The sequence below is a fragment of the Carassius auratus genome, chromosome 22 (assembly GCF_003368295.1).
Source record: "Carassius auratus strain Wakin chromosome 22, ASM336829v1, whole genome shotgun sequence".
NCBI lineage: Eukaryota > Metazoa > Chordata > Actinopteri > Cypriniformes > Cyprinidae > Carassius > Carassius auratus.
In genome coordinates this window covers 26347336-26371441 of record NC_039264.1, presented here as the reverse complement: position 1 = coordinate 26371441, position 24106 = coordinate 26347336, and the positions used below count along the sequence as shown (strand labels likewise).

The following is a 24106-nucleotide window of genomic DNA, read 5'->3' as shown; positions in this document are numbered from 1 at the left end:
CTGCTCTGGAAATATGTGGAAATATATTGCTGGACTGATTTAACTGGTTGGCTTGTACAATAAAGCTAAAATTTAAATAGAACTACATTTCCCATAAATCTATGTGGCAGCATAAAGGCCTGTTCACACCTTCAAAACAATTAAATCTGACTTTAACATCTGATTTACGAAGCACAAACAAATACGAAACAAATGGCAGAAGGGTTGTACAAAAATGCAAATTCACTCTCTGACAGTAGGTGGTGCTTTTAAAGCAGAAATACCCTACAATCAGTATTTACGTGTTTTCAAACAGCAGTTCATAGTTTTAAGAATGCTGTGTCTATCAAACAACACTAAATACAAGATTACAAAGACCAATGCATTAACAGCCTTGAATTCAAATTAAAATGCTTATTGTACTAAATTTGAGCACTGAGCATTTGTCTTGTTGTCAACAGAATGTTAGAATTGCAATGCATTCCATTTTGTGGAATACATCCGAGTAAAATGACAGGGACTGATTTTTAATAAATAAATAAACAACAAATAACATGAGCAAAAATAGACAGAATGAATTTCCACTTCATCCCAGCTTTAATTCTGAATACATAAAGCACAAATTACATACCAAATGTACATTCAGTACTCACTGTATGCACAGCCGTAGACCTCCACTCTGAGCCCCATCCATCCCCCGGGACTCCAGTCCACCGGCAAGAACCGCAGAAATCGTGTTCTTATGGAGTGTGAGAGCTTGTGGTGAACAGTCCCATCTGAATTTGTATTTCCAGGGAAAGTCTACAGAAGGAAATAAAAATTGTTAGTTTGCCCAACAGTAACTTTTCCATGATCTGGCCTTAGTATGTACACTTCACGTGTTAATAAATCATTACAACATCAACAGGGAATTTATGTGATGAGGAATTTTGCACGAGTCACATATTTTGCTAATGTGACCACACCTTAATGCTAATGTGTTACTGCTCTCCAACATTAACTGTATTTAACGTCTTGTGAGTTACGATTTTGTAAACTTTGAGACATTTTTAAATGTATTCAGCATCTAAAGTGCACTTGTTAGCTTTGTGCATTGTTGGCACTCCTGTGGGAATGTTTGGCTAGTTAGCATGTGCTCCCTCATTCTATTTCAAATGATATAGAAGTAACTGGGAAAGTACGGTTAGCTTTCTGCAGGTACTTTAGCCAATTTAGTCTCAATTAGCATTTAGGTTTACCTCAAAGAAACTCTTCCAAAGTCAGAGAGTTGATTATCTATACATAGAGCTGAACTCTTGCCAAGCTGCATTTACCTATGATTTAAAATACTAACACAAAAAGTTAGCGGGGTGCCGCTGGCAGCGTTAGTTTCTTTAAGCTGCACTCAAAGTGTCGCTGCTAATCTAAACCTCCAGGTTTAGAATAGCTGGGGGTCCTACCTCCAGCTGTAGAGCCTACCAGAAAAATGGCATGACCAGGAGGCACCTACCGCTCTGTAAAAATGTTCCACTTCTTTTAATCTTCTACTCATTAAAATGCTTCACACCTTCAAAGTCTTCCATTAAACTCCATTCTCAAACTAATCAGCACCTTTTTTCTCCTCCCGCTGGGTGAGAGATAAAAGAACCAAACATTAAACCATCAATGAACAAATAAATAAAGTTGTAATGAGATGAATTAGCCGCAGAAAATGTATACACCACCTCCACCTCCTCCTACAGCTCTCTGTGTTTGTTTAGCTCCGACGATTACATTAGCAGGAATCCAAGCTTTCGTAATGAGAGACGACGAAGATGGCAGGTTAGATCTCAGTAATGTTTCGCCCCAGATCTCTTCGAGCCGGGCTAAATAAGAACGCCGGGGAATGATGGAGCTTTGAAATGACTAGTATTGATTCAGAAGAGGAGGGTGAAGCCCATTTGTTTGCCTGTAAGTGTGGAGGCAATGCAACCGCTGTCTCTTGTGGCGCAAGGGCCGTGCCGATCGATTCCAAAGTTGTCAAAATAAAACTACCCCCCAAAAAAGAAAAGGTAATTGCAGTTGGGTAGACAAGGATTTCAGCTGCACTGCCAGTGACTGGTAAGGTCAGGAGACCATGAAATAAGTTTTGGGAGGGATATTAAAGCCACGCCACTCAAAATAGAGCCTGTATTTAATCTTAGTTTAGGCGATTAAGTGAAATTCAAGTCGGTAATTAAAATTTGAACATTTCGTGGGTGGCTGGTTTTCGATGTGTGCCAACAGTGTCTGACAGTGTATGGGAGGATGCATTCATTTATTCTAGTAAATTATTATGATTTCATTAAAGACACAGAGGCTTAATGATTATGGGTGTGTATGCATTTTATTCCAGTCATAAAAGCCCCCTTGATCCACATTATCCAGAAAGCTTTTACAGTACTTATCGCACCGGCTGAAGTACTAATGGTAAATGTATTAATAAAAGGGTGGATTATTTTTATAAGAGAACTTGGATAACTCACCCCTATGTTGTCGTCTTGTCTGAACTGCTTCCAAGCTCTTCCTGTGTCACTGTACAGCAACATGTAACTCGTAACCCAATCAGGGCTCCCGAAACGACCCTGGGTCGCCACAGCTGTGACCTCGACCCGCTCTCGCAGATCCACCTGTAGCCATCGTAGCCTGTCTGTTCGTTCTGGAGCCCAGCCACCACCTCCTAGCGCAAAAACAGAAGGGGTGCAATGCAAGGTACAAGCAACAAAAATTCAGAAGATTCAGCAACCAACCTGTGCAAGGTTGTCAGGCTGTAAGCTCATTTTAATTTTAAACTGTGGTCACCTTAGCAAAATCTTTAATGTTTTGCAAGGAAAAAAGTAACGATGAAGCACTGCTCACACAGAAGTCACTTTCAAACCAAGTAACTTTGTGTTGCTTAATGCGGCAAATCCCCATGACCAACCTGAAGGTAAAATTTGCAAGGGAAATCTTCTGCCATTGTGTGAAACTTCTGATTGCGTAGATTCTGATCGAAAAGTCTGGATTTAGTTCATGAGAATTTACTGAACAACTTTAATTTTGACCGCACTTTTAACTAAACATTTAGAAAAAGTATAATAATGCACAATTACTTTTACGAGCACAACAGAGTGATGAATTGTGAATATATTCAAATTGGTTCATTTGAAGTGAACTCTAAAATAAGTATTTCACTAAAACAAACTGTTTAAAACCTATTTATGACACTTATCGACTGAATGATTTGCGTTTACAGTGGACTTCATGCATTCACAATTGTTCCAGACCACACCAAGTGTATGGACATGAGGAAATGACATCATGATTCCCAATATTCTAAATAAATGATTCAATGAAATTATTCTGAATTCCCCAAAACTTCTTGACAGAAAGAAACCTTGGATGTTTCAAACTTAATGGCAGCTCACTTGTGCACAGCACAATGTTAAAAAGCAACAAAACAAGCTAGAATGCTATTTATAAGAAAAGCTATCAAGCTAATGATAAAACAACTTGTTTGAAAATGGATCCTGCCATGATACTGCAATTCCATTGATACTTTTGGCTAGCTTCTGCTCAATACTCTAGTTGATTAAGGAACGTTCCTTCATTAACAAAAGCTAAACTTTTAATTACAGGCAGAAAAGGTATTTGAAGCATTCAGCAGCCAGCCAAGCCTCAACTTCAGATAAGCCTGCCAAAAGAGCTTCTTTTAAGCCTGTCTGTTCACACTAATTAGCTCAGTAAATCTAATGTACATTGGCACTGTATCTATTAAAAGGCTGAGCAGATAGACAGCAAACCCAGCACTAGTCATAGCACAAGGAGCTGCTCCACTAACACATACTAAGCCAAACAGTTCGGTTTCACAAGGGTGTTCCTATCGCTGTCAGGCAGTAATTGACTATTTGGTCTACTTTTGACCTGTAGGTCAACTAAATTTCAATCAAATCCATTCTAAAACCAAAGTAAAGCTTTAAAAGCAAAGTTGTACTAGGTATTTATCCCTGCTGTGCCATATCAAAATGAAAGAAATTCATTTTTTGAAAGCACTGGAATGGACTCCAGCATGAACTAAACCGATGCGGTAAAATGTATTTTTATGGTCTTACCGTGTTTTTGGACATTCAAATAGAAATACCTTAAGTAAATACCATGGTACATAAACAAAATAATTATTCTGTGCCATCATTTATATCAAAATTACTCTGGTATTAGCATCACTGTACAATTCTGCCAATGAAAGTAATTTTATAGAAATCTAATAGAATTACTTGGGTTCTTTTCAACATTTTCACATTTTATGCCGGGATTACTCACCATCTCTTCTGTTGAGCTTGGCAAAATATGGCAACAGACTGTCAGAGGAAGACGAGGAGCTCTGGAATGACGTGGGAGGAAGAGCAGAAACCAGTGGCCCATTGCAGTGATCTAGAAAAACAGGAAATAGATTAACCAATCAGAGTTGACATTCAAGGTTTGTGAATGACTGGTTTATTCTGGTTTAGAATGCCCACTTTTCATAAACCAATCAGCTCCCAATGGATAACAGATCAAGTCCTCTCCTTTGCATTTTCCCCATTTTCCCCTTCACCCCTACAGGCAAGGTGGCTTATGAATGTTTCGAATCTAGTAATTGTAATTGTTAACACCCTCAACCTTGGCTGAAGATATCAGTTTATGGACCAGAAGAAAGCAGTATGTGGGACACACAGTGTAAACTTCATTCATCTAGCAAAAAAGGGGACTTTCAGCATCCACTACTCAGGTCAACATGCGGAGCAAGATAATGATGAGAAAGAACTTGGAGAAAGGAGAGGGAGTGAGAAATCTGACAACAGCTCTCATTTCAATGTTTGAGAAAGCCACACCGATTTCTCAGCTAATTAACCTTTCAAATGCTTTCTGAACGAGCCTGACATCAAATAGCGTCACTCACGGAATTGCAAATGTATTCCAGACCAGGCAAAAGGTGAGACTGGGAGATGAGAGGGAGAAAGGAAGTGATAAAGAGATGGAAAAACATGAAATAGTAAGTATCTAGGTAAGGTCATAGGAAGGATAGAAACTGGTAGCTAGCCCCATCTCCTCTCTAACAACGACTCTGAGAGACAGAGATACCTGAGCCAAACTGAAACATCATCTCCTGGCTCAATGGTATTTTAGTTCAGGAAAAATCCATAATAAACAGGCACCCTCCGAAGCAGGTTTCCTCCAGACGAAGCCATTTAAAAACCTGCCCCATGATGCATTTTTCAACAGGGAGTCTCCCTCACTGACAATCTCTCTATCTTTTGCTCTGCCAGCGTGTAAAGTGGGCAAATTGAGCAAGTGATGTTTCTAAAACTCATAAATATGAATGATGAGAATGACTGACAGGGGCTTCCGCTTCTACTTACGGTGACAGTCGTGCGGAGGAGATCGGTAGCATTGCATTCCACCAGCGGAAAGAGACCAGATTAGATTTTTCTTAGTGTGGGAGGGAAGTGAAAATGACCTAGTGGCCGCCAAGCACCTGGTGCTCTGATGGTACAAGAAATGGGAATCGATACAGCATGACCATAAACCAGCAGCTTCATTTCTCGAGATGTTTGTGGGTGCTTGCACATGGGGCAAAGCTCTGATGGAGCATTTGATGGACAGGAATGTTTACAACTCTTTTGAGGGGGAGGAAAGAGCCATGTCCATTTGAAATCAGGCAGGATTTCTGAAAACACTAATGGATCCTATTCTGGTCAATGATGCAGCAAAGTTTGATATGTTCTTAACTTTCGGTTGGATGGCAGATTGTCATTTTCCAAAGGTTTTTCCTTCTACAACCTTGCGATATGCTATTCCCTTTGAAAGAGCTGATTCACCACTCTTACAAAACTACACAAATCTATTTGTTACTGGTGTGCTACTTATGCTGGCCCCTGTCTTCTCCTACATCTTTGCAATGCACAGTGCCATATGAAGCCAATCGATCCACAGCACTCGCTTATGCAAACTCAGAAGTGCCCTAACTCTTTGGGTATCCACAAATGTTATTTGGCGACTGGAATGTTTTGACCTTTAGGTCTTTTTTTATTATTTTGGCTGAAGAGGTTGATGTTAAAAACCACTGCAGTTGATAAATGAAATGTATGGATACCCAGAGAGGTTTTCAGAGAACAACATGGATCCATCAGTCCAAAGGGCATTATGCATTGCAAGGACGTAGGAGGAGGAAGGTTCTATGAAAGGGATGCTCCATCGGGCAACAAAAGTTGCCGCAACATATTTAACATTGAGTGTCCTTTATCTATACTAAGTTGGATACATACATTCTTTCTACAAAACATCCATGACTACATAGTTGTACTCAAAGTTCAAAGTCCAAATAAAGAGTTTTGTATTGCATGTGTTTTTTAAGTCTTCAGAAATAAAGTTCCCCAGAATTTTGCTCTTTCTTAGTTCATTAGACATAAAGAAATGAGTTTCCAGACATGCATCAGTCTTTTCAGTCATTTCTCCTAGAAGACAAAAAGTGATCACAGGAACCTTTCATGATGAGAAATGATTGAGTTCATATTGAGATCTCTGAATTTAGCTTGTTTAAACCATTCTTGGGTTTGACAAATCTGGGCATTGTCCAGATCTTTTTCTTGGGAGAACAATCAGGGAGACAAGAGACATAAAACACTTTTGATCTCCATTTAATCTAGTTTCTGTTTAGGAGAAACAACTGAAAAGTTAACAGAGTTATTTTAACTTTAAACAGTTAATCAAGGAAACAAAATCTACATGGTTTTATATATATAAACAGACTATTTCAGCTCTAATGTTTGAACTTCTGCCAATCATCAGAATATCATTTTATTCTAATCAAATACAATGACCTGATTGCTGCAAACATAATGAGTTAATCATGCTAATATTAATCTCAGCTTAGCTTATTAATTAGTAGAAATGAAGTGTACTCATGTATGCATGTAATTAATAAAACTGTTTAACGAATCAAGAACAGAACACTTTTTTAATAACAATTCATGACAACAGCGAAAGCCAAAGGATATTAGCACACACACACATGGCTGCGTGTTGAACTGTAAAAAAAAGAACATTGTTTTTCCTCCATTTGACAAACACACTATGCGTAATTGTTTCTACCGGGATCAGACGGATGCTCAGCATGAATACGAAGAAGGGTTGGAAGGGTGGGGGAGATGAAATTTTTATGTTTACCTTGGAAATTCTCCCAGTCAGCACTGCCAGATCTACTGACATATGCATGCTGCGAAATTAATGTTTATGGGAGGAAAACAACTCAGCAGCACTAGTATTAGCTTGAGGATAGGTCGCCTAATTCGCTGTTTTGCTTGCTAGACGGTCAGATGGCGTAAAATGTTTGCATTGTAACAAAGAGTTGGTTGTTATTTAGAAACGTGTACAAAAGCAAGCTCTCAGAATCACATAAAACATCCATTTGACATTACTAACTCAATTCTCTACTTGTCTTTACTCCTTGGAGAGTTTAAGAATCAAACCTTTTAAGCAAATGCAGTTTGGTAGAACACGTATGAGGCTATTAGTGGATGCAAGAATCTAAGAAATAAGCCAAGTTTTTTTTTTTTCTTTTCCCATGTGGTATTCTTACGCTTTATTAGACGTAAAAGCAGCTCGGTGCAAACCCAGCACGACAGTCAATTTTTCCTGACCCCAGCTGCGCTTTTAAGAGTCCACACCTTTAATGGAATCCCTGGATGTCCCAGTGCATCTGTGCTGTGACAGAACATGTGATTTCTAATGCAGTTTTAAAGAAGCTTTTTCCACATTGAATTGAGTCCGGTGCCTCCAACAAACTTTTCCAGTGGAGGCATAAAGAGGGGAAGGGGGATGGGGTGGTTAGATGGAAGCAGAAAATGCAGAATGCCCAGACATCTGTGAATGGACACCTACATCCTGTAAAAAGTGTGAAACACTCATTTAAATCCTGTTTGAGAGTTTGCACACTCCCGAAGTGTCCCAGATCTCTTTGTATACAGAACACAATCCGTCCTCTGTGGATTAAAGCTTTCTTTTCCGAATACCAAAACTTGTATTCAGACACTAGTTAGTAAGCCAATGTCTTCAACATTTAAAAGTAGTGAAATACGTAACATTATGAGAATTTTAGTTAAAATTACGAAGGCACTATTTAAAAAAAGAGAAATGTTAGACAGCAAATTAAGTAAGTAAAAAAAAAAAAAAAACACCAGGGGCCCTATAATACACCCGGCACAATGCGACGCAAGGTGCAGCGGAAGTGTGTTTGCTAGTTTCAGTCCGGCGCCATTCGCATTTTCCTGTCCAGCGCCACTTCGTTTAATTAGCAAATGCATTTGTGCTCATTGTTGCGCCCATGGGCGTGCTGGTCTGAAAAAGAGGTGTGTTCAGGGATTGCTGGCGCATTGCTATTTTAAGGAGCTGAAAATAGACTGCGCCATAGACCAGCTCAAACCTGGTCTAAAGTCTGGTGCAATGTTTTTTTCTTTGTTATTTAAAGAGCGTACACACTGCTTATTAAACACAGGGAAGCACAGCAGCGCACAAACATGGCAAATATAAAAAATGTAAGGACTGCAATGCATAATATTTTTGTAGGCTAAATAAATATATATAGATAGTTATCGCATATATCAGAATTAGGCTATCTAGTTTCATCTCTGAGACACTTTCTGTCTTTGCACTTGCCGAATTCCGTTATGTAAATAGCAAATCCGTCATGGCACGAGCGCAACTGGCTATTAAAGGGAATGGAAGATGAGACTCTGACTCGTTTATTGTACGTTACGCCCAAAAAACACCCTTTACTCATTAAGAGAATAGGGACTACTCGTTTAGACCATGCGCCCGGGCGCGCCAACCGTTTTTCCGTCGTTAAAATAGTAAAAGTGGATTTGGACACGCCCTGAGTGCACCTGCGCTGTGCGCTTTACACTTTGGGTTTGGATCGTTAAAATACGGCCCTAAAGGTTACTAAACTATTACATAAATGAAAACATAATAAACAGTTAATCTAGCTCAATATTCAAGCGGAATATTATACTTCTAAATTAGCTTAATGGCAACAAAAGCTATTTATTTAAAACACAATGCAAACCAAAATAAGAAAGAATCATTTAATCGTGTAGAATAATTGTTATTTAGCTATACACTTTCAAAGAAATTAAATACAATCTAAACAAATAAAGATTACTAAACAATACAGTAAATAGAAAACTAAATATATATTCACTTTTTTTCAATTGGCTATATGATTATATTAAATAAACAGTCATGTTTTATAAATATATATATATATATATATATATATATATTACATTACAAAGTTCATGTGTACAGACAAATCAACTGTAAAACAATTTTATGGTGTTATCAAATCACTTCTGTTAATTCAAAACGAGTACATTTATTGACTGTAGTGCAGAAATTACACACTTTAAGAAAACAAAAAACAAAGATACTGATCTGAAGACCCTACCAGACACAACAAAGCACAATACAGCCAACTTAAAACCTCTATCCAGTGCAAAACAGGCTCTAAATGATCATTCTAATACCCCTCTCCTTGCTACGTGATAATGAATTATCGTTCTCAACACGTTTAAGTAGTTTAAGAATTGTGGATCATTCCTGAGCCTCATGAGAGGGGTTTAATCTTGCATGTGAAGACAAAACCAAGACCAACATCTGTGTAGATTAAACAGCGAGAGGATTCTACCATGTTTGTTCCATTTGAAGTATAATGTGGATTGATTATCACAATAACAACTATTTATTATTATTTTTATTAATATTATTATTATTTTTAAAACATGTATAATAATTGAATTATTCTATAATATTAAGAATAGTTTATTATTCAATTTTATCATATATTATTATTTGTATATTTACATTAAAATGGTAAATCACATAATATGTTTGTAATTAAACAAAATAACATTTATCGTTACTATTTATTATTGTTTGATAATTTTTAGTATGAAAACTACACAAAATAAAATAAAATGATAAAAACAATTCAGAAAATCATGTAACATCCTCTCTTTTTTTTGCCGCAACAGCACTTCAAATTTAGATGTGTCCCATTTACAGTAGCAGCTCAGACCCCTGCGCCCTATCTCACAGCATTTTGGGTAATTAAAATGACTCGGGCCACGTTTCTGCCCCCCTCTTCAAGCTTGGCATTTAGCGCTGACCTGATTTTACTAGCGGTTGCCCATGGCAGCGAGGGCTGATGTAATAGAGGAAAATGAAAGAGAGGCTATTATTTAAACCTGACAGCGACACAGAGAGACTCTTCACTTCCATTGTGACACTCTACGATCTCCGCAGCAGGTAGAACACAGCGAGAAGAGCCTGACAAAGCCGGCTAATTTACGCTCACCTATTTAACTGAGGATTCAACAGCAAGATGAGCGGCTGTTACACTATGGAATATGAATGGTATATTGGGAGATATAAACATAAAAGTCAATCCACATTTTTGTTTGGTTTCAAGGAACAAAACCAAATTCTGTCATTATTTAGATAGATATGTTTTCCCAAACTTGTGTGCGAATCTATATGCCGTTTCAGAGTAACTAACGACAGAATTGCACAGTCTACAGCTATTTTCCTGTTGTAAAACAACCCTAAAGCACAAAGAATTCCATTCATCACACATAGAGTACACTGTTTCTAAGAGTTTATGCTGAGAAACTCAATCAGATCTTGATTGATTTGGAGTCAGTTAGAGATGTCTGAATGCAGTTCATGCTGCGAGCATGTTCATGTATCGATTGACATTTCGGTACATAAAAAATAAATAGTTTCTTTGAATAACAATTAACATTCAGTGTTTATTTCATACACATCTATTCTACAGCCTCAGAAAATGTGCGAATGAGAGCGCTTTTATGCTTTACACTCATTTATGGTGAAAGAGCAGCCTTAACGTTCAGCTAAATAGCTGTTCGTTTGTCTTTCACTGGAAAACAACCTTAAACTTGTGGGTTTTGAACTATTCTTCTTTACATAAAGCTCAATAACAATGATTTGCAGTCGCAGCTGCACAAACACCACGTTCCCTGCAGCGGTCCCATGATAGTAACTAGTAAAACACGGATATGAAGATATGATCTACTCTTTCTGTCCTCCCTTACACCATCCTGCAGTGTGTCGGATAGGTAGATGATTTGCACTGTGGGAATGTTCAAAATTGCTTCCACACTCATTTTAAGTTGGTGCAGAACACCACTCTTAAAATAGCAATAACAAGACATAGTTTTTGAAATAATGACTCACTGAATGTGAATATTTGACACATGAGTTTAAATTTTTCAAAAAGTCTTGATCATATTTGATTACATGTTTAATCAGGAAATTGTGTTATACGAGTGATAAATAATAATAATAATAATAATAATAATAATAATCACAGCAACAAAATAAATAAATAAATAAATGAACAAGATACAATTATATATTTAAAAATATATAGCAATTTATATTGCCTTATGTATATATAGTATGTTATACCAATTTGTTTCATACTACTACTACTACTTATAATAATATACATACAAATCTATTAAACATATAATAAAAATAAATTAATCAATACACACATAAAATCACAAAAAAGTCACACATTTACACACATAAAAGTAAATTAATTTATATTAATCTGTACACACAATTAATGTTATACAAAAGTCATTTTAAAATAAAAAATATATTGTGCATTTATAGTAATTGTATTATTTTATAATTTATCTATTTATAATAATAATAATAAAAATAGTTATATATATATACTATATATATATAAGTACTGTCACATTTATGTTTTATACCAATTTGTTACTACTACTACTGCTACTAATTACTAATACTGCTACTATATATATTAAACATAAAAATAATACAATTTAATTTTAATATAAAATAAAACACATTCTAAATTAAAATATATATTTATAGTATTTGTATTATATTAAATATTTGACTATAAATTTTATTTTTCATTGATTTTAAAACTGGGATATTTTGAAGCAACTCAACTTCAAAGCCCCTGACATTAGAGGAATTTCATGCACTATAGTTTACACAAGGATCTGGAACTATGACAAGTTTTAAGCATTAATAATGTAATAGCTGAAGCTGCTTAGTACATATGTGGCCAAATATAGCTCAGTGTTTTACACAGTTGCTGTTTATCCCCTTTGGTTAAGACAGCAGTCTTGGAAAAACTAAATTATCGAGGCCTCTGAATGGTCATAGACTTAAATAAACAGCACCACACAACCGGGACACCATCAAAGCTATGGAGATGTGTTTTCTTAACTTTCCTTCCACTGATCAGAGTGGGGAACATCTCCGGCACTGTTTCACAATGAGTGTGGGATGCCGGCAGAACTTTCTGGGATATTTGTGAAATGCTATTAGCGGCTTGTTAAGAGTTTCTTTTGCCTTGGATGATATTTACGAAGTTGCGAAGCATATGTTTGGCAGACTAAACGCCCACTGACACAGACTGAACAGCATCTCATTAACGGAAGATGCATTAAAGGACTCTGTTTTTCAATAGTGAACATCAGCTGGGTTCATGTTTATCATCACCGGCTTTTACGTTGATGGATTAGATCCGTCAATCAACGAATCACGGTTCTCTGAGGGGTGACGGCTGGAGGGTCCTGGATGTGGTGTGTGTTTCGCAAGAATATGTTAAATATCTTTGATAAACTTGGGAGATTTCTTTGCATGTGAGTTTTCAGAGTTTGCATACTGTATGTCTGTCTACTCATTCAAAAGGTTTTGAATTCATGTACTGTATATTCCGAGAGCGGCTTATTATGTTTAAGAGCCGCCCACTTGACATGCAAAGTGAGTGATGTTTTTAAGTACCCTCCAGATGATTTGAAAAAGATTTTCCAAAGTATAATGGGGAAAAAAAAGGGTATGGGATTTAAATTACAAATTTTTACTTACATTACAAAGAAATGGCAAGTAACACGTTGAAAATTAAGTAGAAAGAAAAAAATTACAAAGATAAATGGATTATGTTTTACAAGAAAATACTATTCTTTGAAGTTATACATAAAAGTGTAGACTATACCAACTTTCATATATTAGAATGGAAGAAATTTGTTCAAATTTTTTGCGCAACACTCTTTACAAAAAACACAACAATCAAAAACAGAAAAACGTAGAAACTTCATTAACAAACAAACAAAAAAACAACAACAACTAATAATTGTGTTTATTATATGATAGGTTAAAATTGATAGCTTGAATGCACTGTAAGTTGCTTTGGATAAAAGCATCTTCTAAATGCATAAATTTAATTTTTACATTTTAATTTAATGTATATTTAATTTAATTTAAATTTTAACAACTACATTTTTATCTGCACAGAAAACATTATCATGCGAAACTAAAACAAAAAAAAAACACCAGTTTTATTATTTCTTCATTTTTTTAAATTTGTTTGTTACTTTGTAAATAACTTAACATTTTTAGTCAATTAAAGTAAAAAGTCTTTGAGAAATCGCACTTCTGCAAAACAACATTCACGATTGGATTTGTTTGCTACTTTAAAAGTACTCAAAATTTTGGGCAATTTAAGTGCAAACTGTGATAAATCTCAACTTCTCAAGTAACGCCATGCTAACACATCAGATTGCGATTTCGGAGAGAGAAACTGAAACTAAAAAGAGTTCTTGAATGGTTTCTGGACAAGGATGTTTCTCCACAAACAAATATGTCTTTCTAATTTAAAATTCCACGTTTAATTTAATGCGTTACTTGTTATTACGTCATTAAATTATATTTGAAACTTACAAGCAATTTCTCTGTGAAACCAGTTTTATTTCAGCCCGTCAGTCTGGTTATACGTAAACCATTTTCGCAACTTTAAATACAGCAGTCTACATTTTTAAGCAGCTGTTTGTCAATATGAGGTTCTTACCAACAGAATATGGACAGAATTTGTTCATATAGTGTATACCTTGTTATTTCACTAACACCAGAAGCAACAAACTAACAGGGGCCCCTGAAGAGGAATTTAGACTTAATTACTTATCTTTTGATTACTGCTACAGAATTTCCTATGGAATTAGCCACTTATTAAAAACCAAGATGTTCCTTGGAACTCTCAGAATGACTTAGAATCTTTGCCTTTTTTCTTCATCTTCCTCTCATTTTCTTTCCTTTCTTTTTTTCAACCCACGCATCTTTCGGAATAGATTTTCTGGCATTTATAAAATGTCTTAAAATACCCAATGGCGCTGCGCTGTCGTGATAAACACTCATCGGCAGTGAAAATTAGACGGAGCTACGCAAACTGAAGGCCATTTACGAGCAGGACAGGAGTTTGTTGGTGGGTGAAGTCGGGGGGTGGGGGCGGTGTTTGTCTTTAACTTCTAAGGTCAGGCTTTTAACGTGAGTATGGATCTGCCTCTTGTTTGGGGCCGAAATTACAGCTGACACATGTGCTGACAAGATAGAGGCAATTATTGTGTTAGACAATGATCTACTGTATAGTGCAAGCTCAGCACTCTTCTTTTCCTAGACAAGGAGAGAGAGACGTTTGAGAGCTACAAGGCCAGACGAGATGCCTTAACTGTCCATGATCCAGTTGGTTTTTGTTCTCTCTCATACTTTGAATCATGTAAACAGAATTAACAGCATAACTTAATTTTTCCATCAAAACATATTTTAACTGGTGGGTCGCTAACCAAAAAATATGATGCATTGTAAAGAATTAATGGTTACAAACATGCACAATATACACAAGCCTATAAAAGACCATGTATTGTTATTGATGTCAAATATTGTGAGTCAAAACCTCATTATGATTTTTGCGCAAATTCATCAAGTACTGATTGGGTTCGAAGGGTTAAAGAATAGTAAAATAGTGTATGTACAACGGTTTTTCGTTCTTCATCCTTCGTTCTTCGTTTTTGATGAACGTAAGTAACATTTGGCTTGGCACTCTCAAATATTGCGAATCAAAATCCCAATATGATTTATTTTTTCGAAAATTCATCAAGGACTGATCGGGTGCGATGGGTTAAACAAAAGTAAAATTGTTTAAATGCAACCGTTTTTTTTTATCCAAAACATCAATATTTAATTTTAGTCACCAAGTCTTGACAAACATAGCACAAACCACAGATCTACCACCTGTATTTTACAAGTTTTGTTCTTAAATCTTTTAACACTTTAAGAACAAAATAAGGGGTTCTGGCAAGTTTTTTTTTTTTTTGTATTTTATTTATACTTTGCTGTGTGGGACTTTACAGATGAGGTCATTAAAAAGTTACAATTGGCGAATCAAATATTCAATATGATTTTTGCACCAATTCATCAAGGGCAGATTGGGGTTCACAGAGTTAAAATAAGAGTAAAAAAAAAAACATCAACACATTAAGGTCATGAAGCACCAATCATGGGTCTTTATTGTATTGACTTAAGAGTAGATTAAGGGCCTTAGTTAAGCAATTATTATTATTATTATTAAGTCTGGACTTTCCAGATCAGATACTTAAAAGGAGTAGCTGACATTTTTGGACATTTTATTTGAGTGCTGTCAAATATTTCAAAATCAAAAACTTCTTCATTGGTGGCGGAGGTGGGGGGGGGGAGGTGTTGAAAGGTAAAACAAGAACGAAATTGACTTTTGCACACTTTTTTTTTTCTCTCTCTCTCTCGTCTGAAAATTCCACTTTTTGGCGAACATATCATTTGGGATTAGAAGCACCAACTATGGCTCTCCAAACTCTTTATTTCATGATTTAAGAGCAGAATAAGGTCCCCACTGATTTTCGAAAGTCTGGACCTTCCAGATCAGGTAATTAAAAGCAGTAATTGACTTTTTCAGGTGAGCGCTATCAGACAAGTTCGATCAAAGCGGAGGGGAAATCTAGGCCACCAACTACAGACTCTGTCAAAGACACTTTCCCCTCATTATATTTAATAGACTGCAATGTTTTCACCTCACGAGAATACATATCTCCAAATCATTCCCAAACAACACTAAATAAAGTATATGGAGGCATTGTTATTTTCAGTACTGGTTTCTAGGCCTCGCTCCAGTTACGCATTTCATTACGAGACTCACTTCTATCTATTTGCAATCTGTTGTTTGAAGAGTTTGTTAATTATAATTTGTGCAACCTAATGGGTTATGAGAACGGCGCGGTTAGTGCGGTTATTAATAACAGCAAACGGCTCGTGCTTAACCACAGATGGTTTCGTGCCTGCAACGTCACTGCAGCCTTCTGTTATATTTCTAATCTATAATATAACACTAATATTTACTTGGCACTACTAATTATGCTATGCTCATTAAACAAAAAGCCATTTCCAGTCAAGGATGAGGTGCTTTTGAGGTTATAGTTGCTACGGATCAGACAGAACATGACGGGCCAATCTAAGCTGATATTAAAAAATACATGACCATTTGATTTCCCAGTTCAGGCTTTGGATTTTAAAATCCAATTTTAAATCTCAGATTCAATGATTTTGCACAAGCTTGTGGAGTTGAAATGCATTAAATACAGTATGCATATAACCACAAACAGATTATATGTATGAATGAAATTATCTCAAGTGAAATTAAAATACAATCTCTCCCACACTATGTATATATTTTTCAGCAAATCATATAATAAAAAAATTATCTGTCATTTTACAATTAAATAAAATAAATGTTAAATCAGAAAGTGTTGTTATGTATGTATGTATATATATATAGAAAGTCCATCTATGTATACATAAAAAGTCCATCTATGTATTTGTATATCTAGTCATAAAACATATTATGAGATTAAATGTTTTTTTTTTTTTTTTTTTTTTGTCAAATTATATTGTAATGGATAATGGTATATTTCTAACATTTAATTAACTGTCGAGGCAGTTGCTACACACATGCATGGCCTGGATTCCAACCTGCCAAGGGTTTTTTTTTTTTTTTTTTGTGAATGTTATGTTTAGACTCATATGCAAATGAACCTAGAGGGATTTGCATATTCATGTTGGACAACCCCGAGTGCCTAACCAGAGTCTGAGGGAACGAGTCTTCCTCTGAGAGTAATGTAACCCTCAATTCAACAGATATATGACTCACATTCACAAGTGAGGAAATAAGTTTTGCCAAGTGTCGCCTGCCTGCTCTATTTTTATTTCTTTGGATGGTAGGTTGCCAGATCTTCTTAAATCAAACCATTTAAAATCAATCCACCGAGAATGAATCAACCAAAAAGTGAACGTGGATCCAACAAATGTGCACATTTTAAATTGTGATCATGATTATTGCCAAGGCATTCAGTTCAACAGCTAAACATTTCTTTCAAGCCTTCATGTTATGTCCTACGAATTACATAATTCTTTATAAATGCCACTGATGTTATGTGTAAGGGCCTGGAATACGACTCTGACTCATTTAGATGTCAAAGGCCTTACAATATGATCGATACGAGGAAACAGCGCCGCCTAGCGTTCAGAAATCTCTCTGAAGTGGACTCCAGAAGTCTCTCTTTAGATTTTACAGATTAATATAGACATTGATCTACTGAATAACTATAGCTCCCAAGTCTTTAATCATCGGAATCATGTGTCATGCATTAGCTTCCTGGACTTTAGCCTGGTTTTGACTTGCTGTTTCCCCCCTCATTCATTCAGTGGCAACATTTTAAACATGCATTTAATATTAATTTAATATGCAGAGATGCATGGATAACAAATATATAGTGTACAAAAGCATTACAAAAATAATGCATGTATACTATAATCTTTCTGACAGCTGTACAAAGCTTCAAAATCACAACCGACAGAGTTTTGTGCCAGCAACTAAACTTAAGTAAAATCCTGAAAAAGAGAGAAGGAAAATCTGCTGACAAAAACTCAGTATTACAATGAGTATTTCTACTACTACGCTATATTTGTTTGTAAATGCTACATATAGTAGGGCTAATATTGCAACTTCAATATTGCACACATCAGATCCTGAAAATAACAGATATATCTAAACACAATATTTAACAGGTGAAACTATTCTTATATATTGATACATTTTTAAAACATACATAGTTGACATTTTCTTATACTTAAAATTTAGATTTTTAATCAGTTGTAAAACTATAAATAGACCATTATATAATAATAATAATACAAATAATTTATTCAATATAACAAAATATTTAGCAGGTAAAACTATTCATACTTATTTATATATTTTCAAATCATAAAGTTGACATTTTATAATAGCCTACTTAAAGTGTGATATATATATATATATATATATATATATATATATATATATATATATATATATATATATATATATATATATATATATATATACTTAATAAAGCCTAATTCCTTTATAATAATAATAATAATAATAATAATAATAACAATAATAATAATTAAATTTTATATTTTGAAACCTATTATTATTATTATTATTTACTAAGACACTGTATGCAAATATAGGCTACTCACAGTTGTTTGCTGCCAGTGTGGTGCGGAGCGCGCACAGGAGCGCGAACGCGTGGAAACTCAGCGCGTCCATCAGCACCACCTTCGTTACCTCTCCAAACGCACAACAACGCTTATCCAAGTTGCACTATATTCCCAGCCAGCGTGAAATAGCTCCAAAATGCCAGTTCGGGTCCGGTTCGGGATCGGCTCCAGCGGCTCTTCGGCTAGTCTGCCCAGTGGTGAAGCGCTCGAGACACTCCCCCCATAGTTCCTCTATCAAGATGTACGTTAACTTAGGCTCTTCCCAAGAGACTCTACACACACTGAGTTTTTGGCGGGGTTTGCCTGGATGTCTTCAGATCTGCTTCATATTCCGATCGGTACAGGTCCAGCTAAACAGAAGATTCTGAGGTGAGAATGAGACTTTGTGCGTTTTGATGCGCGCGAGCCAGCAGACGCTGCGTGGAGAGGTTGTGCGCTGTGAGCCGAATGATACGATCTCTGGAAAGCAGTTGAGTTTTGAGAGAGAGAGAGAGAGAGAGAGAGAGAGAGAGAGAGAGAGAGAGAGAGAGAGAGAGAGAGAGAGACGATTTCAGCACCAGATTTTTTTGGACAGCGCTCTCTGACACGCTCTAGTTTTACACACGAAGCTTGAAGCCCATCAGGTGTAAACGTCTGTAACGTCGTTTTTTTTTTTTTCGCGGAATACTTCGCAAATCTTAATGCAGTACTCTAATATTTGTCTGCTCCACAGTAGTTTGAAAATACACATCTAATACTGTGTAAATTAACATCGAGTACATGGTGACTTTGATGTTTCTCCAAAAAATTTACGTGAATGTGCGCGACTTCCGGTTCATTAGCCAATACAGGAAGGAATAACAAAGTCCAACTAAAACTATTTGCTATGCAAACCAGTGTTTACACGTTAAAATAGTATGATAGCAAATACCAGTTTGCAGTAGGCCTAGCAATCACAAAATAGGCTGCTGTTTACAGGTAAGATAACTGGAAAACAAATGACACCGGAAGCCTTGAACATTGGCCACGCCCGCTCTTACAGTACGTTAAAAATAAGGTGGCTGTACATTAAAAATATTAAATAGTGCGGAAAGAATAGCACAAAACATGGCCTTAAATGGAAAGTGGCATTTTTGGAGACTTAAAACACTTTACATTTCAAGTTTTAAGGTCTGTTTTTTTTTTTTTGTTTTTTTCGCAATATGAGTCTCAAATCTGCATATTCTTTTATCTGTCTGCTACATATTAGTTTAAAAATCTACATCATATCCTTAAACTGTGTAGAAATCAAGTACAGATATGCTGAATAACCTGCTGCACTGTTGTGTCTCCTAAAAATCATTAGGAGACATTAAAAGACGCACAGATACGTCAATAGTTGTTCACATAAAATGGGTTTTTATGTTATATATATATATATAATTTTTTCACTGTGAAATTTTCCTATAGTTTTTCTATGTAAACAGGACTCTTACATCAGACCTTTGGTTTTTCCATTCCACTTCAGGAATCTCGTGCTTTTGGTCACAAAAAGCTTTCTGTGTTCATATGAGAATTTCGGATAGAACGGTGCATATATATTTTGATCTTTAACGAGAACAACTTCAATTTCAAAAGAATTGAGTTTATATTTGTTCATATATTGCTTATGGTATATTGGTTTTAGAAAGTATTTCGACCAGTCTGATCTCATGATGAAAATGTGGGAACTTGTTCGCGAAACGCTAAAGATGTACCAATAAGTACGATCGCTGCATTCTCCAAATGAAATGATCACTAGAGGCAGTAACACAGTGAGCACTTGTAATCGATTTCTTACACAGTTATGATTACAGCTCTATATGTTTCGCTTTCTGGAAAATAACAAGGTTGCTCGGTAGCTCAAGCCGGCATGGAATTGGACTTAAGATGCTGGATCCTTGGTTACGAAACCCATGAAAAACATGACTCACGATGAAAGAAATGAAAGATGAGAGATCAAAACACAAAGCTAAAATGGCATGGTTGAGATTGTGTTTTTATGTCACATTCGCTTCCGTTCATACTATGGTTTAGGCCTAGTTTAGATGGTAAGTTATTATAAACCATCATGAAGCATTAAGAATCATAGTGCCACTCAACGGATATTTCAATCAGACCTGCGGTGATGTAAAAAACCCACTTCACATAAAACCTACCATAATGTACGTTCATCTATTCAGGGTAAAAAACCAAACACTCTTTTAGCGTTGTGAAAACGTTTTCTGTGAGTTTAGTGGTTGTTTCCAATCTGAGACTTCAGTAAAGGCCTCCATTTGCTCTCCTTTCACTCCTTGTCCTTTCAAGGACATGTTTCCAGTAACTAAATAGACTGCTGACTGAAAACCATTCAAAACTCTAAAAATAGTACATATACTAATTTAAAAGTTGTAACAAACCCAACTTTCTACCTGAAAAATGTACTCTGCAAACTCTCAGAGATTAGCATCGCTATACCCACCCGTTTCCTCCAGAATGCTAATGCGATGCATTTCCTTTGAGATCGAAGAATTAAAGTTGTATAAGTGAGGTAATTATTCTCTGTATCTTGTAAAACACAAAGACGAGTGCTCGGTGATCCATCATGATACACTATGCAGAAATTTTGGAACTGTTTTATGAACCTCACTAACTGAGAAAGCTCAAGATACATTCACTAAATATACACACACAGTGTTAATGCATTTTACAGATGCATTAGTAATCTGTCGGCAGGTCACAGGGCACAATGGCATGTGTTTGAGACTGGATTATAGGAATCCAGAGTACAGGGATTAGAGCATTAATCCCAGAGGGCATTTGGACGGAGAATGACACCGTCCTCTGTTCAAAGAGCAAAGACCTACTTTGATAACAGTCTGTTCACTGATATAGAGGTCAGCCATGGACGCACTGTTTATCTGCATCTTTCTGCTGCATCTTTGAGGAGATAAATATATGTTATGTTTTTTTTGTTCAACTTCAAACATCGTTTTACAGAAAATATGAATGTCTCTACAATGGAATTGCAGTAATTTTGTCATTGGGAATTAATATTTATATTAATTTATATGTAATGCTACTGAAGATTGATTCATGTTTCATCTATCTATCTATCTATCTATCTATCTATCTATCTATCTATCTATCTATCTATCTATCTATCTATCTGTCTGTCTGTCTGTCTGTCTGTCTGTCTGTCTGTCTGTCTGTCTGTCTGTCTGTCTGTCTGTCTGTCTGTCTGTCTGTCTATCTATTCAAACACACACACACACACACACTTACGTCATGTTCACATTTGAAAAGTTCTAAAATATGTGAAATGTTTAAAATACAACACTGATATATTTTAGATATATTTATAATAATTGTTATGCAAAATAATGCAAATGACAATTCATGTTTCATGAGTTCAGAAACATTAACACCAAGAACAGTACAAATCATCATATGCTTTATGAACAATATTTGAAGGCCAAAAAAAAAGAGTTAATGATTAACTGATTAACTTTTAAATTTATTAATATATAAATTAACATAATAAACGATTATTTATTTACAAGGAAAACAACTATTTTTGTTGTTGTTATTTCTTTCCCATTTAAGTTTTCATAAAACCCCAATTGAACTTTAAATGTGTAATCATGTGAATCCAGATAAGAAACATGAAAATAATTAATAGGATTTCACAAATTATTTAAACGTTCATAATTTGTCATTGTGATACATTCCCCATTTTTTTACCTCAAAAAAATCTTATTAAAACAAAAACAGAACAAAACTATGAAAAAGAAATTCTAACATCTATTTTGTAGAATAGTAAACAACATTTGATCAATTAATATATTGCATCATGTAATAACATCTTATAATGATATTGATGTAAGACAGTTTTCTATGGCACGTATTCCAAAAGTGCATCTAAAATATTACAACCACCCTTCTGGAATTCTCCTTCTCCGTCTCCGTCTCCTCATTGAGAATTCATCCTGGACTTCTCTTGCCGGAGATCCATTTCCTGCCTCATCGTTTTTTAAAGTCCCAGCATGCTGTGCTCTGATCATGCTGTTAGTTTTACAGATTAACGGCTTTTAATTTACTCTCCCGGCTCTCTCTTCCTGCAGGCTCCTCACGTCTCACATCTTCCGTCCACGGTCAAGGTTCTCGCCTTCCACCTGCGGTTGAAAGCGTTTGGATTTCATTTGGTTAACCTCACTTTAATAAACTGGGTAATGACAGACTGGATGGGTGTCATCCAGTTGCAAGAAGGTGAGAGGAGAATGGTTTTTTCGAAGATGTAGCTTGCTATGATATGAGCTACTGTACTCAGGATTTCAAGTAGTTCATCTACTGTCAAAATGCATGAAAAGAAACCTGAATTAAAAAAAAAGAAGAGGAAGAATCTTGAATAAAAAATCGGTAGCACTTTATTTTACAGTCCTGTTCCTCATGTACATACTATGTACTTATTATAGTAATTACAATAACTATGTAATAACTAGGTACTAACCCTGAACCTACCCCTAAACCTAACCCTACCCCATGTAGTTACCTTGTATTACCAGAACTTTCTTAGATAAATACACTGTAAGTGCACTATAAGTACATGCTAGTGCACGTACTGTAAAATAAAGTGCAACCAAAAAATCTAAAGAAAATCTGGTCATCATTTGAATCCTCTTGTTCATACAGTATGTCTAATCAAATGTTGGATACTTTTAATTGAATCACTTCATCCTAAATGCTTCATTCTCGGTTTCATTTGGTGTATTCATGTAAATTGGTTGGTATTAATTGCTCTTGAAATATTACTGAATACATTACAATTCAAATTTTGAACCCAAAATGTAGGGTTAACTAGGACAAAATGAAGAATAAAGCAGAGGATGAAGTGTTTAGGAGAACTTGAGACATTTTAACAGAGACTTGAACAATAGAGTTGTTTTAAATGAACAATTTCATTAGAATAACGCAAGCGAAGCAGGGAATGAAGTGTTTAGGATGCAGTTATTCAACAAAACCAATCAAATGTGTAAATGATACAAATGAAAGGATCAGCCAACGAATCAGACATTTCAAAGCTATAAATACAAGTGAGAATCGAGAACGACAAATTCACTAGAATATCCCAGAATTTCTAATGATGTGAAAGAAAGGAGTGAACCCACTCACTAACTAATCAACACTTTTGAACATTTGAGTCTTTCTGCAGAAAGGACACCGTGTTCATCTCCAGGAGCAAAGCTTTGGGAAGAAAGGTTTAGCGTGAGAAAATAAAGACGAAAGACAGGCAGAAAAGAAATGAGGTGAAGCCGCGCACAGAAAAAAAAAAAAGAGTAGATAAAGAACAACCATTAATAATGACATTATTTATTAACTACATATTATGGATGATGTTTCCTCTTTTATGTTCTTAGTTTTTTACCTCTCTTTCAGTCTTTCTTCCTTCTTGTGTGTGGTTTTGAACTCTGTGTTCTTGGTTTTCCTTTGTCATTAAAAATTAAGAGGTTCAATACACATGTCCAGGTTTTCATTATCGTTGAACTTGATGAAGGTTTGTGCATTGATTTTAATACACTGGCCAGTTTGGCTCCTGTATACAGTATCTTAACTGTATCTAAAAGTGACTCCTTACAACAATGAAAACAAATAGTCAATG

At 35.6% G+C, this 24106-nt stretch overlaps 2 protein-coding genes across 2 annotated transcripts in view; both read right to left on the bottom strand.

The window, feature by feature from the left end:
- The window catches only part of LOC113040186 (contactin-associated protein-like 5), a 42474-nt gene extending 41524 nt beyond the window's left edge, over positions 1 to 950 (bottom strand). The window contains exon 1 of the mRNA XM_026198491.1: positions 633 to 950. Within this exon, the coding sequence (XP_026054276.1) occupies positions 633 to 669 (37 nt within the window). The 5' untranslated portion in view covers positions 670 to 950. The remainder of the gene's footprint in view (positions 1 to 632) is intronic.
- Positions 951 to 1330: 380 nt separating this feature from the next.
- Positions 1331 to 21353, bottom strand: LOC113040550 (contactin-associated protein-like 5). Its single transcript, XM_026198859.1, has 4 exons — positions 21315 to 21353; positions 18451 to 18574; positions 4276 to 4386; positions 1331 to 2656 (listed from the first exon to the last, which is right to left on the bottom strand). Exons 1-4 carry the CDS (start codon positions 21351 to 21353, stop codon positions 2298 to 2300), a joined length of 633 nt encoding a protein of 210 aa, XP_026054644.1. The 3' UTR covers positions 1331 to 2297.
- Positions 21354 to 24106: the final 2753 nt, after the last annotated feature.